The 16,355-nt window shown below is 40.3% G+C and overlaps 1 protein-coding gene across 3 annotated transcripts in view; it reads right to left on the bottom strand.

Moving 5' to 3' along the window:
* Positions 1-5,674: 5,674 nt before the first annotated feature.
* DOCK11 (dedicator of cytokinesis 11) overlaps positions 5,675-16,355 on the bottom strand; it is a 79,928-nt gene continuing 69,247 nt past the window's right edge. For 2 of the 3 annotated variants that reach the window (XM_071442339.1, XM_071442336.1), the window contains 8 exons: positions 16,115-16,237; positions 15,115-15,228; positions 13,175-13,321; positions 12,112-12,322; positions 11,596-11,789; positions 11,058-11,158; positions 9,746-9,884; positions 5,675-7,286 (listed from right to left, as the gene is read on the bottom strand). In XM_071442339.1, coding sequence (XP_071298440.1) covers positions 7,164-7,286; positions 9,746-9,884; positions 11,058-11,158; positions 11,596-11,789; positions 12,112-12,322; positions 13,175-13,321; positions 15,115-15,228; positions 16,115-16,237 — 1,152 coding nt within the window. In that variant the 3' untranslated portion in view covers positions 5,675-7,163. Of the gene's footprint in view, positions 7,287-7,380; positions 7,394-9,745; positions 9,885-11,057; positions 11,159-11,595; positions 11,790-12,111; positions 12,323-13,174; positions 13,322-15,114; positions 15,229-16,114; positions 16,238-16,355 lie in introns of all 3 variants that reach the window. The other variant, XM_071442337.1, reaches the window with a different exon arrangement.

Below are 16,355 nucleotides of genomic sequence, written 5' to 3'. Positions count from 1 at the left end.
CGGAACCGCAGGGACGCCGCGGGACGCGGGCGGTGCCCGCGCAGCCCCTGCAGGGATCGCAGCCGCCCCGCTCCGCTGCCCCGTGCCCCCCGTGCCCCCCGTGCTTCCGCACATGGCGCTGCAGCGCGGCCGCAGACTCACGAGCATCTCGTTCCGCGAGTCAAAGTCGTTTTCCTTTTACAACTGGGCTCGCACTTGTCTGCTACAGCTATTGAACCGTGCCCCAGACGGGTACGGTTCATGTCCTCTACCAGGAAAGCAGCTACGTTTGCACATCCCCGAGCAGTTCTCTTGATGTCGGAGCAGTTATTCAGCCCCTGGCAGAATGCTGCTTTTCAAAATCCCTCCTGAAAATTCAGCTAATTTCTACAGTTCTCGTCTGTGCTAAAAATGCATATTGTTCTTTTTTTTTCAGATCTGCCTTCCACAAACTTCCCCAAACTCCCTCTCCTTCAGCCCTTTCCAAATACAATATGGTCACTTGGAATTTTGCTCGCACATTTTTTATGGGAGAGATGCAGCAAGTTTTCCAAAATTTTCTCAGAACTGGGAATAGGACATAAGTGCTATTTTGATTAATTTCAGGAGAATAAAATATTTGGGATAAAAAATATTTCCCTTCAGAAATTCAGCTAAATACCAGAATTTTATGGTAGCTAGCAAGCATGGCCCTAGTTACCACCCAAATACAGGTATTCTAAAAATAGTACAGATCCAGCAGGGAGGAAACTTGACTGAGTTTCAAGGCAAAATTTGTTAGTAAAACTAACTTATTCCTAACCCAACAGAATGTTTCAGTATTTACTCAGCTCTTCAAAGAGTTTTGCAAGAGTTCATCTGCTTTTTAGACACTCATTCTAGAAAAAGGGAAGTGGAGCTTTTTATGACAGGGTGGGGAATATCCTGTGTTAATGCTGGGCTTTTTTTGCTTTTCTGCCTTTTTGTTTCCCTGTGAAATAAGAGGACTTCTAGTTGCTCTTAAAAAGTGCCCAAGGACCTTGCAATTATAATCAAATAAACATGTCGTCTAAAGTTCCAGGATGTGGAACATTTAAGCTGTGTGATGGAGACTGGATTGTGCAATTAGAGCAAGCATGGGCTATGCCTGCTAGTGAGGACATTTGTAGAGTAGAGCTGATCCAAGCTGATCCTCTCTTGCTTTCAGTTTCCTTGCTGTTTTCTTTCCTTCCTTCTTTCTGTTTTATCCACTCCTTCCCTCCGGAGAGCCAATGCCAAGCACACATGCAGTCGTTCATTGCTTTTGGCTGCCTGCCCATCAATGTTGTTGGCAGCTGAAACACTTTTCCCCCTCTCTCTTCCTTCTCCCTGAAAGCTCAACTCGTTGTCATATTCCCGTCCCGATTCCTGCAAGCACAATTGCTGCCAGGGCCTTTGATCCCTGCCACCTACCAAAGACTTCCCATTTCTCAATCTCACTGAGTCCTGTCCTGCAGCTTTCTGTTGCAAATCTCTGTTGTTTATGTTCTTGTGAGCCAGTGCACCTGTACAGACACACCTGAGGAACCTTTCAAATGATCTGTTGAACAAGTACCTGGGGTATGGCTTCAGGTTTGGTATCAACTGATTTACAATCATCTTACTGACCTGCCCTTGGCTGTGTGCTCCTGCCTTTTCCACCCACACAAACAAAGCCAGTGATTGTGGGGACATGCAGTGAGTTTGCAGATGCAATGTTCCCTAAATCAAATTAAGAAATTGTGCCGATGCCTGGTGTGCCTGCACAATTACCAAGTCCAGCGAGAGGCAACAATTATTAGCAGCACAGAGTCATGGGCAATTGTCCCTTTTGGGACCAGAAGTTATTCCACATCAATGTTGAGATTTCTCCTTTCTAATTTTGCAGGAGCTTCTGTCAATACTTTAGGTCTCAGCCAAAATAATTACAGGCTCTTCAGAAGATGGCTGGAGTCGGTTCAAAAAAGGACTTGAATACAGCTGGATCTGAGGCACAAAAATCCAAAACTGTGTTGAAAAAAACCCAGTCTGACTCACATGGCTCCTCACTTCTTGACCTTTGTTGTGCTCTTTGTTCTGTGCTCTTTGGGGACATCCAGAGCTTTGTGATTCACATTCACAACAGACAGTAACTCTGCAAACTCTGAACTGCTGCCCAAGCCCTGCTGGAAAAGAGAAACTTTGTGGAATAAAACCCACCTCCTTTGAAAAGCACTTTTGGGTGGACATGGAACCAAGCAAGTTTGTGCAAATGTTGTATCTCCCCCTCTGATAAATTCTATCACAAGCCCATGCATCAACTTTTCTACTCACTATTCCCTAAGTATGAAGATCTATTTGATTTACCTACTTATTTGGCAAGGGCCTTATTTGGCCTTTACTAAAGGAGGCACGGCATAAACCTGGTTTTACAGCTGTTTGGCCAAGGCTTGCAAGAGCTCCATACAGAAGCCCCAGAAGACAAGAGTAAAAAAAGCAGTTTTTCCTTCATCCTCTGGTGAGGTAAATAACAATTATACCTGACTTACATTACATAATGTAAGAGCTAGTTCAGCTGCCTGGGCATGTACATTATTGTAACCACCTTGTAGGTTGAGCCAGTTGAAGAAGAGCAATAATAAATACATCCTCAAAGAGCAAAAGTCTGAAAATTCTAACTTCAGAACAGAGTAAAAACGCAACCACAAACTTACCGGATTTTTTAGGAAAGTAGGGTGATCTGCTGGGACATTTCCTTACTTGTGATTCAGATCTTGTTTCTATTGATAAATTTGTGTGTATGACTGTCTCTGTTTTCCCGATGAATCATGTTTGTGGGATTTCCCTGAGCTGGATGTTGTGGTGCTCATGCCCCTTTAGGATTTTTCAGTCAGCATCTTCTATTCATTGCTGAATGGTTTAGTATTCACCATTTAATTTGGTGTACTTCTGTGTTTGAAGATTTCTTTTGGTAACCTTCTTTAGGGGGTGCGTATGTGATAGCTCAGTGCACTAGGGTTTTGTCCCATGAATCTTGCACTGGTATTAGCTTCTCACCCTGTTCTGTGAAATGAGGAAAAAAACCAAAAAAACAAACAAAAAAAACCCCTAGGCAAAACATGGTTATTGAAACACTTATTTTTCCTGGTTTTCTAGTCTTTTATTTTGACCTGGAATAAACTCTGAACTTGACTGCAATGTGACTTTTTTTCCCTGGGTTCTTGTCAAAATTACTCATTATTCAAGAAAAAGGAAGTAAAAAGAGCAGTATAGGATGGCTGGTCTTAGGAAGCTCTCGAGCAGCTCTGTTCACCCTCTGTGTCCAGTACAGCACTTAAGAACCAAGGCAAATGGGAGGTGTTGTTCTTTCACACACAGAAGTTTAAACAGGGATAGTACAACACTCAAAGGTAAACATGCAGGATAAAAGCACTCCTGTTATGACTATGGAGCAGCAGGTGTTAGATTTACATGAGAAGAGAGTAAATTACATCCAGCTGAAATATTATATCTGTATCACAATTGGTTTGCCACTGCTTGGCATAATCCTATTATTTGAAGTACTACAGTCTGGCTGTATAAGAATTAGCTGTACACAGTGCTCCTCAACAGAGTAAGAACCCCCTTTTCAGTTAGAGAACTCATCTCTATGAACATCAGATCAACATGTGCTACTCTCCTCAAGTGGGTAAATTGGGTAAGATGTAATTTCATTTCTATTAAGTTTTTGAGCCCGTAATTTCCACTTACGTTCTTCTCCAGTTCTTTTGGGCCAAGTTGCTCAAATCATAATGTAGAATCCCTGAAATTTGGTATCTTTAAAAAGGGAAAACAAACATATTTTACCTACAAAGGTATTATGTTTATGTAAAGTCTTATTCAGTACCAAAATAACATGTTGTGTATGTTCAAAGGTCTTCTGGAACAAAACCAAACATTACACGCTACCGGTATTCTCTCATCCATGATTTTTCATTTGCTGGCCTATGTCATGAAAAGTCCTGATAGCAGAAGAAGATTAGAACATCAAATAATATCTAAAAATACATCATTTTTTGCAGTAAGCTCTTCATTCCAGATATTTGGGGGGAGAGGAAATGGAGTTCTGAGGTTATTTTTCTTAAACCGAATCTTTCTACTCCCTCTGCAGAGAAAAAGGCAGTAGGTCCAAGAGAGAAAATGTTTATACTTTGCTTACTTGGTAAATCTCTGAAAGCAAGTTCTTGTACATAAAATTCTGGCAGACCCTTTGTTGCTTTCTATGTCCTATTTGTAAACCATCTGGCTCTGACACATCCCATTATCCAAACCAATCCTCATACTTTGAATAGCCAACTCCTCTTCATCCCCACTGATACTTCATCCCATTTCTTTTCCTTTTATGCAAAATTACCAAGGCATCCATTCTGAAGACTCGATGTATTACACAGCAGTTTTACAGCAAAAATAATTAGAGGCACACAAACAAAATATGTAATGTAGCCAAACTGAGGTACAGAAAGAGTGTGTGCCACGATGTCATTTGAAATATGTTCCACTAATTTTTCAAGACTAAAAAATCCTGCCATTCCTTAGGCAAGATAAGAAAATAAAAAATCTTAACGAAGAATAGACATTTCTATTCTTCTCAAACAGGTAGCAAATATGATGTACCCAGTGTGAGTATCAGCTACTTAAAACAGGCACATATACAGTACAATCTCCAGATATATCTGTGAGTTAAGCTCTTTTAGCCATAAATAAGAAAAGATCTGGAGAATTTCCCTAAACTGGGACAATTAAGTAAGAAAATGATAGATGGAGAAAATGTGATCATCTTCTTGGCATCATTGTCCAAAAACAGCTGTAAAATAATGGCCACTCCTCATCCTTTCTAGATGGGTTGAATACACAAAGGGAAAACAAGTTGGTTTGTTACCAGTCTTTTTACAATCTATCTAAAAAAGAGATTTTTCTGTAGAAAATCCAGAAAAATTATTTAGCAGGACAGAAGGCTAATCCTTAGGGAATATAATTTATGTAATTCATTAAAACTGCAAATAAGTGTATCTTCTGAAATGCAGTGACTGTATATATTCTAATTGGACTGATATTAAGCACTTCTTTTTTGGCCCAGCCCAATTACCGTGGAAGCTTTCCAGTATATGACAGTAAAATGGCAGAACAACTCCAATATCAACAGCTTCAGAAATTCAGACAAAAATTCATCTTGGACCATTGAAAGATATCTGAAGATACAAGTAAGAATTCCACTGGAATTCCAGTAAATATAGTAAATATAAGGAATAGAAATTGAAAATTCAGCCAGCGGTATTATCTCAGAACATTAAAAACATCAAAAAACATGCATAAGGGTCTCCCTGCAAATCCAGGAAAAGAAGGTTCTCTGTAGTATCTGAAAGAGCTACAGTGCAAGCAAGAGCTTTTGGATGCCTGCATCTCATACATCTGCTGAGTGTAGTCAAGATATACTTTTACTACTGATATTTAAAGGTCAATTAGGTCCAAAGGTATCTTGTATTGGATCAACTAATAATGAGCTTCACACCTCTTAGTAATTTGGAAAACTCTCACTAAATGCTTTTAAGTATTACTTGTTGAAAGATAACAATGAGGAAGGTGCTAACCATATTTACACACACTAATCTCTCTTCCTCTTAAAGTTTTGCTAAATTTAGAGCCTGTCTGGCACAAAAGCACATAGAAGCAGAAATGTGGCTGGTTTGTTATAGGCACATCTGTATTTTGCTTGAAACAGCTAATGGGTGAATTTATGGATCACAACATTATTTTCTCAGAATACAAAGAATTGTAGGTATTTAGAATCATGCATAATAAACATTTTGAAATGTGGTCCAGTTATTATTTGAAGACAAGTTTTGTCACAAAGACTTAGAAGCTTAACATTTTATAGACACTACAGCCAAGCTAAATACCCAGCTGAAGTTCTTTTATTATGGCATTTTTTTACATATCCTTAAAATCCCCACCCTTCCCATATGAACTACTGGAACCATATTTACAATTGATAGGATTTTGAAAAACGCGGATGTTAAAAATGTTGCTGATAAAAGAATTACTGAACTGTGTTCTTCTTCCTGAATCTGAAGTGTGTTATTAAAAAAGAGGCAGAGAATGTATGAAAGCTTTGGGAAGGGGAAGAAGGAATAAAAGAATTCTGGAAAATACATTTTCTCCAACCACCTATCAGACAAAAACAATGAGCTTTCAGAGAACAAATCTGCTTAACAGGAGGGAACATGCATGACTTGTGGTGCTAACAAATCCCTCAATTTTGTATAAGTTATTTTGATGTGCTGCAAGTTTTTAAACCACGTCTTTCTGATTATTAGAATTTTTTCCGCAAGTTATTAAAGCACCTTATAAGTTCCAACTCAATTTAAGCTGTTCTCAGAATTCATAGCTGTGTGAGACCATGAGTGGCAAGCAGGAGAAAACTCTAATCAAATGACACATCTCTCAGGTTTGCTCTCAGTGAGTACAATCCATCCTCTCCTGCAGCTGTGAAAATTTACCCAAAATTGGAATCAGCTACAGCAAGCTCAACTTTCACAGAGATTACTTTAGAAATATCTGCTCTGAGGGTGTATGAAAATTATAATTTCTGACTTAGGTTTTATTATTCCAGACTAGGGCAAGTTTACTCTCATTGAGTGCAATAGGGGTATGTGGATCCCAAGTCACTTTTTAAAAGAGAAAGGTCTCTTACCAGTAAATACAATTTCTCCTTCATGTCCCCTGTCCAACAAAGCTTTTAGCAGCAAATATGATAAAATGCTAATTTCTATATACTCTACAGTCCTTCTATTTACAAAGTTGTTTTACATTTTATTATATTCCATTGTACAACTTTACATAGTACATCATTGTTTCGATTCATAGTTCAGTAATTCAACATGTATTTAGATAATTGCCTTTCCACAGCCTGCTGTTCATTGAGCTTAAAAAAATAGTAGAAAACAAGCACAGTGGTGCAATGTCCAGGCACTTTCAATGTTGCTCAGCAAAATAAGCAAGCACCCTGTTTGAAAGCATGGCAACTTTTTTGTGGGGAAAAAAAAAAAAACCAAGCAAAACAAACAAAACCACCCTGCAATTCAATCTTTGCTCATCATGGATGGTTTTAAACATCCTTTGTACAGTTCCAAGAATTCCTGAGGAGGCTCTGTAAGATATGACTGATATGTTTATATGTCAGCAGTGGGTCTGAGTGAGCAGTAACTTCCATCACCAGAGGTTCCACTGATTGCACAGAAGACATGAAGGGAGTCCTGCATCCACGGTGAATGCATTGTGTCTTCATGATAGATCTAAACAAAGCAAAACAACCACAAATTCAGTACAGGTTTCACTTCATTGTGATAATCAAGCTGTTTAAAAAGGTATGCAAAAGAGATATCCAACCTTGTCTTCAAAGCTGTTTCACAAAGGCAGCGTAACAAAGAAATGAGAAAGAAGAATAGTTTAGTGATTTCTGCAGCATTAATACAAACACCATTCTGTGTATTACTGGATCACTTTTAATTACAACTAGGCACTGTGGGAAAGAAACAATTCTCTGTATAACAATTTTTTATTATGTCTCAGCAGTAACAGAATTCTAATAGGTTTTTTGTGAGCATGGGGAGTACATGCAGCTAAATCCCAAAGACACTCACTCCCTCTGTGTCCAGATTTTGTACTTTGCAGCCTGAAGGACACCCTGAAAGCACAGGATCCAGCTGGAATGGCAGAGCTGACTGTGCATTTATTTTCACCATGTGGTTCACCAGTCAATTTAGTTTACTTTGAAATTGCAGTAGTGAAACTGAGATCACTGGCCATCATAAACAACTCTGGAAATCCAGCTTTCTGCCAGTCTCTGGAATTTCCTGGACCTGTTCAGCTGCAGTTTATAACTTTTTTGTGTTTACATTGTAGCTGTAGAAGATCTGTAAATAGGTCACAGGCTGACCCAGTGATAACCCATCTGCTCTTGCATCTCAAACAAAGGGCAATGCCTGTGCTGCTTTAGGACACTGATAATATTTAGAAAAGCACATGCTATTTACAGTGAGAAGCCTAAGTTAATGCACTATACTTTTTACATTTAAGTGAGTAATGTTGCAAAATAAGAAAACTTATTCCATTAGGATGAATTTGTTAGATATTAGGTCATTTGATGGCAATGAAAAGTTCAAGTCAGCTGTTGTACATCATGTTGTGCAACTATAAAGAACAGTGTTCAAAACCATGGTATTTTAAGCTGCCTTTTGAGCTATTTCAAGAAGAAAGTGGAAAGTATATCCTTCTAGGGAGCCCTTCACTTGGACATTTCAGTCATATTTTGCCTGTTAAGCAAAGACAGCACAGCAGTGGATAAATCTATTGAGGTAGCAGGGAGTGTGTTTTAACAATGCTTCTTTGTGCTAAAATAATCTTAGCTATTGTACTTTGACAGTGCAGGACTGAGTGATTTGTTTTTGATTTGACTATTGCAAAATTCAAAAGCCACAAAAGTTTCAGCAGCTGCATGCAAATTAGAAGTCTTGGCACTGGCAAACAGCTTAGAGTAAGCAGGTGGCAGCACTTATGAACAAGCCTCTCTGCAGGTAGTGGCAGTGAAAAAAACAGCGTGGCAAATGTGCAAAATCAATAGTTTGCACACTAAAACAATGGTGGCCACGAGCAGAATAGAAGAGGAATGTAACAAAAGCAACAGAAATGCACCAGTCACTCTCAAATGGATCCAACCTTACATTCCTACAACAAAATTCATCCCCATCATGAGACTGCTTCCCTGAAATGATATTGTACTATTCCATAACAAGACTCTGATTCCCATAAGCATTATTTTATTGTAAATCAACCTCATTTACAAACAGCAGCCTGGTGCAGTTGTATTATTTTGCTGTTTGTAGATTTTTCACTTAGTGTGAACAACTACTCAACTAACTGTGGAATTTGCCTATCCATTTTTAGTGAGTTAACGTTGCATCTTTAATTCATAGTCACACATAGACTGTATATTGGCTAACTGGGAGATCCTGAAAGCATTCTTCTAAATTTCAAGTTGTATGCACCACAATGCAGTCTGTACTGTTGATTTTATATCCTTGATGCTATAACTCTACAAGCTTTCTTTTATCATAATGAAGGCAACATTAAAGAGCAGAGGCATGGGAATTACTTCAGAAAGACAGTTCTCATCTAATTTCACAGCGTGATACTAGATAGAAGTACAACTGCTTTTTGAATCTCTCACCTCTCTGATGCTACTATTAAAGTATTTTCGTAGAAAGATCCAAGAAAACATAAAATCATAGATCAGATAAACTAGCATGAATTTTAACAGTGCATAGAAATGGCATGTTGGCATTAGGCAAAAATTATAAGAAAACATATATAAGGAAAAATAACATTAAAAAACCCAAAAAGCTGGCTATAACTGAGGAAATGGAAATTCTGCCAGAGAACTTTGACTTCTTTATAATTTTCAAATATGATGCAGAACATGGCATAGGATTTCTGATGGCCATGGCAGGCAGTGGTGTGTCCTGAAGACTCCACCCTGCAGCACTCTGAATACCAACATCAGGCTGAGATGTCCAGTCAACAGAAAGCAGTTTTAGGAACCCACCAACTCTACTGCTTAATTTTCACATTTTCTTACTCGCCCGTTTATATTTAGCTGCAGAACATGAGGAGTGATCACATTTTCAGCTCCCAGCTTAGTCAGTTTTCCAGCACAGAGAGCTGACTCTGTGGGCTCCCCGTGTGCAGTACATGCCTGTTCATGGATGATGTCAGAAAGCTCTTTCACCATATCCTGGAAGTTTGACTTTAACCCCTCGTGGTACTCCACTTGATCCTCCTTAATGAGACGCTCGTTGAGCTCCAGAGCAATTCCACAGGCTTGGATAAACTTCCTGGGGAGGAAAGGAATGGACTTGGGGCATTGCAACAGTCCAGTCTTCTATCAAAGCAAGCAACTGAGCAGACAGACAAATCTCAGTATTTCCCACCCCCTCTTCTGCTGTGTTTGGGGCAAGACACATTCCAGGGGTATGCCTGGCCCAGTGAATCAGGGACTGAAGAGGGACTGCAACACAGGCATTGGGCTTTCTGCTGGAGCTCCTGTGAGCCTGGATCCTCAGGAGGTGGGACAGCCAGTCCTGCAGGGCTGGCCAGAGCTGGGCGTGTGTGACACAGCAGGGCTGTCAGAGGTCAGGCACCCTCCAGAAGGAAATTCACACCATGGGGACCTGTAATGCTCTTTCTGAGGTCTGTTATTTATTCTTTGCTTAATTTAACACACATATTTTCCTTTTTTATAAAACTCAATAAACATACATTCACAACTGAAATGAAGACTGTGTTTGCACTGCAAGGCTGGAAAGTAAAACCATGCATGGCATGTTCTCAGGGATTGCTGCCTGATTGCCAGGTTACTTGGTACATGGAAGGAGAATGGGATTGGCCCAAATGCTGCTTTCTTCATACAATGAGAATGAAGAAATGGGTGAAATGGGAGCCACCAGCACAGAAGGGACTGGTGGGCAGCTGGTTGCACCTGAGAGGTCCAGAAATTGGAAAAACACCTGCGCAAGTCACACAGTTTCAAAAATTAGCAACAGAAACAAGAATAGTGCTCTTCCATAAACTGAGAAAGAATTTTCTTTAAAGTATTTTAAGTTCATCATTAGCTAGCAAAAAATCCCCTTGGAAAAACTGGCAAACAATGCACAATATCAAAGACTCTTGAGCCCCTGGATCATCAGATCTCTGGTTTTCAAACATACTTTATGTGATAATCTCAAAAACCCACAGAAACTGTTGAAGCAAGTGTTCAGGCAAATCTCCTCATGGAGAGCCCAGCCCTGGACTTGGGAACATATATCTTGATATATATAATCTTGATATATATAATTTCATTGGGTTTTTTCAAATGTGTGAGCACCCACACCCCCATGAGACTTGGATCTTTATAAGACATATCTAAGTATCCAGCATCTGCTGAGTTTGGAGACAGACAAAAATATAATCAGAGCAGGTACCATCTTCCAGCCAACTGCTGGTTTTTATTACATTAGAAATCCTACCTGAACATTTCTTTTAACTCATTCACCTTCTTAGCAGGATATTTGCTGGATTGGCTGTCACTTAGGAAAGCTCTGGCATAGGCCAAAGGACCAGCATTAACCTAGAAAGAAGGAAGAAATCATTTATGCTAGAACTCCTGCTGAGATAAAACGAGATATTAAGATTGTTTCCTCATATTTTCCTTTTATTTCTGTGTGGAGAGCAGCATGGTCTGAGTCCTAAGGTCACTCATCCAGATGGAGAAGGCAGACTCACAAACAGCTCTTTGTGCCTGACTGTTACAGTACAACCTTCAAGACTTAAGTATGTTTCAGCAGTTACTTATGGCTAATTAATGTGCAATTACACTTGGACTTGACACTGTAAACAGCACTGGAGGAAATGTTTATTTCCATGAGCCAGCTGAAAGTGACAGGGAGGCTGCAGCCCTGAAGCCTGGGTAGTTAATGATTTCTGGAAAGTAAATGTGCTGTGACCATGCCTCACCTCGAGCTGTGCATGTAAATGCAATTCTGAACAGACATCAAACAGACTGACCTGCACAGAGACACAGCCCTGCAGTTTGAGCTGCAGCTGGATCATGTCAACATCACCAGCAGAGCTGCAGAGTTGCTGCAGCTCTGCTGTCTTGTCCTTTATTTCATCAGTAGCGACATCAATTGGCTTTAAATTAACTTGATGTTCATAATTGACTGGAATTCTCTTCTTAACATATGGGAAGGAGTTCAAAGCTAGCAGAAACAGCAAAAGAAATGTATTGAGAAGTCATATGAGCAGCACATAGGAGTACTCTTCATGGAACATATACAGGCAGATTCTTGCCCCTGGGGATGTGAAATCCCAAACAAAGCTATAATTTACCAGGAATATTTTTTAATCTGTAAAAATGTGCACATAAGAACACAAGGTAAATTCCCCCTCCCAACCAGAATATTGTCTCACAATTCTGATTAAGCTCAGAGAATTTGTCACACTTCTTGAATATTTTCATGAGCTTGAACAAGTCTCCTAATAGTTACTGATATTGTTTCATGTTCAGGTATTAGTACTTACTAGTTAGAATGGTCCTTTTTTTGCATTGCTCTTCCACACTGCCATGCTTTTTTCCAGATAAAGTGTAAGGAGTTTCAAACACAAATCTATTGATATTATGATTTCTTTCAAATTCAGTTTTTCTTTCAGACATTTCTTTATCTTCAAAGTAGGGCTTCACGTAAGTCACTTGAATATGGGCATACTTGGGATCAAGGTCTTTAATGTTGACCTATGAAATAAGATGGTTACTCACAGGGGGAGAAAAGGTTAAGAAGTTATAATTGGCTATTCTATTCATTGGGATCTGATTTAAAATAAATGCCTACTGATCTGGCCTCACTGCAGGAAGGCCAATGACATGCCAAATGCTCATTTTGCCTTCAGCTGCTATGTCTAGACCATCCATCAGCAGATAAGACAAGGAGGTGTGGCACAAGAAATACATCACATGGTGCCAAACAAGCTGTCCCTGCAGCAGGCAGCCACGTCCCCTGATCCATCAAGGCAGCACAGGCCTGAGCCACTCAGTCCTTTTAATATGACCACAAAGTTTCCAGACCATGATCCAGTGCTCATGCAGTGCTGGGCCAGCCAAACCTGCAGGCCTGCACTAAACCAGCTTTGGGATCACCAGCACTGCCCAGATAAATCCCACTGCAGCCTAAGGGTGTGCACAGCTCTTGCAGGGAGCACAGATAAGTATTTCATGTGAAAAGAAAGGAGCTAAGGCTGCAAGGCCCCAAGAGGTTTTCTTGTAGACTTGCAGCATCAAAGCAACAAGAAGTAACTCTGCCTCCAGTCACCTGATGCTCTGTGCTGGTTTCTAATGCCTTCAGCAAGGCTCAGTGCAATGGGGATTGCAATTTCCAGTCAGAATTCACACCTGGGAGCCACAGCAGCACCAGCACTTGTCAAGCTGTGCAACATGTCCCCACAGGAGCATGAGGATGCCAGAGGCAAGGGTGAGCAAGGTGTTTGTAAGAGGGTGGAGGAGAGGGCTCATTCTCCCCTCCCACTGGCAGAAGGAAGGGATGCTCTGCCATCCTCCTGCAGCTCCACAGAGCATGCAGTTTAACTCTACCTTATTAGAATCCTGGATAATCTTTACAGTCTCTGACCCAAATTTTTCTCCATAAAGTTTAAGAAGTCTGAAGGAGATCTCCGAGAGGCCTGTCAGTTTGGGCTCCTTATAGACGTATTCCTTCCCATCTTCTTCCTCAAAGAATGTCTGGCATTAACCACAAAAAAAAAAAAAAAAAAAAACAAACCAAAAAAAAACCAGTGAGGAATAGCTGTGTTTCTTCATTTAGAAAACTTCTATGTTAGATTTGCTGCTTGTAAAGCAAGCTTCTACTAACATTTCAGAAAGCCAAAAAGTTTTGGAAGGCTATGGCTCACAAAGTCTCACTGAACTTTGCCTGTTTAATAGCTTCCTTCAAAAAAGGTCTAAAAAAAATAAAATTCTTCAACCAACACAAACACAATGCATCACTACTTGAGTACAACCAGTGAGAAATCTAAACTATGTGGAAGATGGTTTGGCCAGCATTTGACCTTTTGGAAGGTTAGAAAGAGATAGGAAGGAGAAAAAAACCACAAAAACAAGGTACAGAGAAGGAGCAGAAAGATATGTGAGTTGAGGAAGCCCTGACAGCAGAGCCACAGGAACAGTCTGAGATTCAAGAATTTGTGTAAGCTGCAAGAGACTTTAAGCAATAAGAAAAGAAATGGGTTTCCTGTGCTTTAATTCCTCTTGCATGCAGGGAAGTGGGATTTGGTGTGTTTACTGTAAATGGAGACCAAAACACATCAAAGGCTGTGTTTGCATCACCAGTCTTACCCATAATGGAAACAGCATGGGAACTTCATGCTTTGGTGAACTGTTCCAGATAGAACTCGTGACACAGCATTAAGCTATCTGTGTGTAGCTGGAATATAAAGCCAGAAAAGCTTCAAAGTGCAAAACTGGATCAAGTACTGGTTGTTGGGATGCTCCACAGCTCAATTTTAAGGGCTGATCCAGTTATTTCTGACTTCCAGAAAACTAAGCCAGCAGTTGTTTCCTTTTATTTGTTGCTAAATTTACTTTTTACATATCCAAAGTTACAGGGAAGATGAGGGTAACTATAAAATGCATGTCTGCTGCAGCAAAAGCCACTGCTCTGGTATGTTGTGACAGTGGCATTCAAAGGTACCAACCCATGAGGGTTTCAGGAGTATTCATCATCTCCTCGAAAAGAAGGAATAAAAAAAGGCAAGGCTAATACAATGTACATGGTGTTTTCTAAAGAGGGGCCCTGCACCTCCCCTTGGTTGAGTCCACAAGCAGAAGCAGGTTGTTCAGAGACAGAAAGGACATGAGGGTATCACACTTTATTAACTGCTATAGGTGGAGAAAAAAAATAAAACCACAACTGCTTCTAAGCTCAGAAGACTTCAATGAGATATGATAAGATCATGCCACTTCCTGGGATTCTGAGCCCCAGATCTTACTCAGTTTTTCAGCTACCTCAGCTAACACTAGTACTACCTATCTCTACATGTGTGTAATCAACATTGACAGATATTTTGCCTCCAGCTTCTCTCATAACCTTTTACTCTGCTAATACCCAGAAGGGAGCAGCAGTTTTTTGTAGAAAAAGAAAGTCTGTTACTACTACTGTTTATATGCTATGGTTATAGTTATATACTGGTTATATACTATACACACTAAATTGTGTCTATGTAACCTACAATAACTATTACAAAAAACCCTCAGCGTTTTCTGAGCCCACTAAGGCATTTCCTAACTGCTGAGTTGTTTTAAGAAAAGCCTGCAGGCGGAATCATAAACTTTATAATAAATCAAGTGCTCCTGGAAACAGATACAAACCCTCATCCCCAATGTGCAATACCAGAACACTCATATAGACACTGGTGGCTGCACCAGAGGAGCTTTTCAACTCCAGGTCTGACAGAGCAGCAGCTTTTGGGCCAGGATGCCTGGTGAGGGGCAGCTGGCAAGCCAGTGGGTATACTCACTTGTCCATAAAAGGCCACTCTGAAAAAGGTTCCAAGGAGCCTCTTCCTTGAGTGCATTACTTCCAATATCTTAGCATATGCTCCGTGGAGTGTTCTGTACAGCTGGGTGAGTTTCTGGAAATTAGATTTTAACATTATGGGGAAAGCAGGATTTTCCAAGCAGCACATTCTAGCTAACACCAGAAGCTTCAGAGATACCTGAACACAATCCTCTGGAGAACTGAAACCTTAATTTCTAAAGAGGTTGAACTCATGCAGTCTTGTTTGAAAAACCTGGTTTTAAGTCGATGCTTAGTGTCAGGTCTGCAGGGTACCACAGACTGCAGGAACAGCACTGCCCCTGGAGAGAAGGCTCAGTGCACTGGGTGTCTCAGGGTGTTTCCTGACTGAGCCTTCACACACAGAGCAGCTGTCAGTATTTTACCCAGGAAGTCTTTTTTTGATTAAAAACAGTTTTACAATGAAAAAATAGGTCGAGGTAAGGCTTCCTCCCCTGCCCCCAGGTTCAGTTGATGTTCTGTCATGGCACAGGGAGGGAAAGAGGACCAGTACAAGCTGAAGCACAGCTCACAGCACGTGGTGCAAAGGAGCAAGGCTGGGAACAGCCTCCTTCCTTCCTCTCCACTTGCCATTGAAGTACCCACAGATCTAGTCCTTTCTTTGAGCTCCTCTCATTCTGTTTTTAACCCTTAAAAACCTCAGGTCTCAAAAAGAATCCAGCTTTGATAAGCATATGGAATGACAGTTTTTTTTAACAGGAAGGAAGGTGGTAATTATTCATTAAATAGCCATGAGTCACCCATGGCATTAGCTTTGATTAATACCTTTCAGATCATTGCTTTCACAAATTTCTTCAATAACCAGCAATGAGGTACAGTGTGTGTTTTACTGACACCAATTCAGTAACTCATAACTTCAAAAATAAAAAAGTCCCCTGTTTTTTATTTCTTAGCAGTCTAGAAAATTACCTGCTCTATGCAAACGAGTTGAAAATACCCACCTCAAATTCACGCCGCTTTTCGTAAATAGGAATGATCAGTTTGGAAACCTCAGAAATTGTTTCATAACGCTCTGCCTTCCACAGGCCATCTATACACTGCTCCAGCAGCTCCACCAGGACCTCCTGTGACAGCAGGAAATGGGTGGTGTTACTAACACTCCAGCTTAGAAGATAAAACCATTTTAACTTCAGATACTTCTATCAGATCCCAGAATAAGTAACTGCAGTTACATAAGTTTAA

Source organism: Agelaius tricolor, unplaced genomic scaffold (genome assembly GCF_023055355.1).
Source record: "Agelaius tricolor isolate 1412-34295 unplaced genomic scaffold, bAgeTri1.0.p SCAF_17, whole genome shotgun sequence".
In the NCBI taxonomy this organism is placed as follows: domain Eukaryota; kingdom Metazoa; phylum Chordata; class Aves; order Passeriformes; family Icteridae; genus Agelaius; species Agelaius tricolor.
This window is presented reverse-complemented; position numbering and strand designations above follow the sequence as displayed.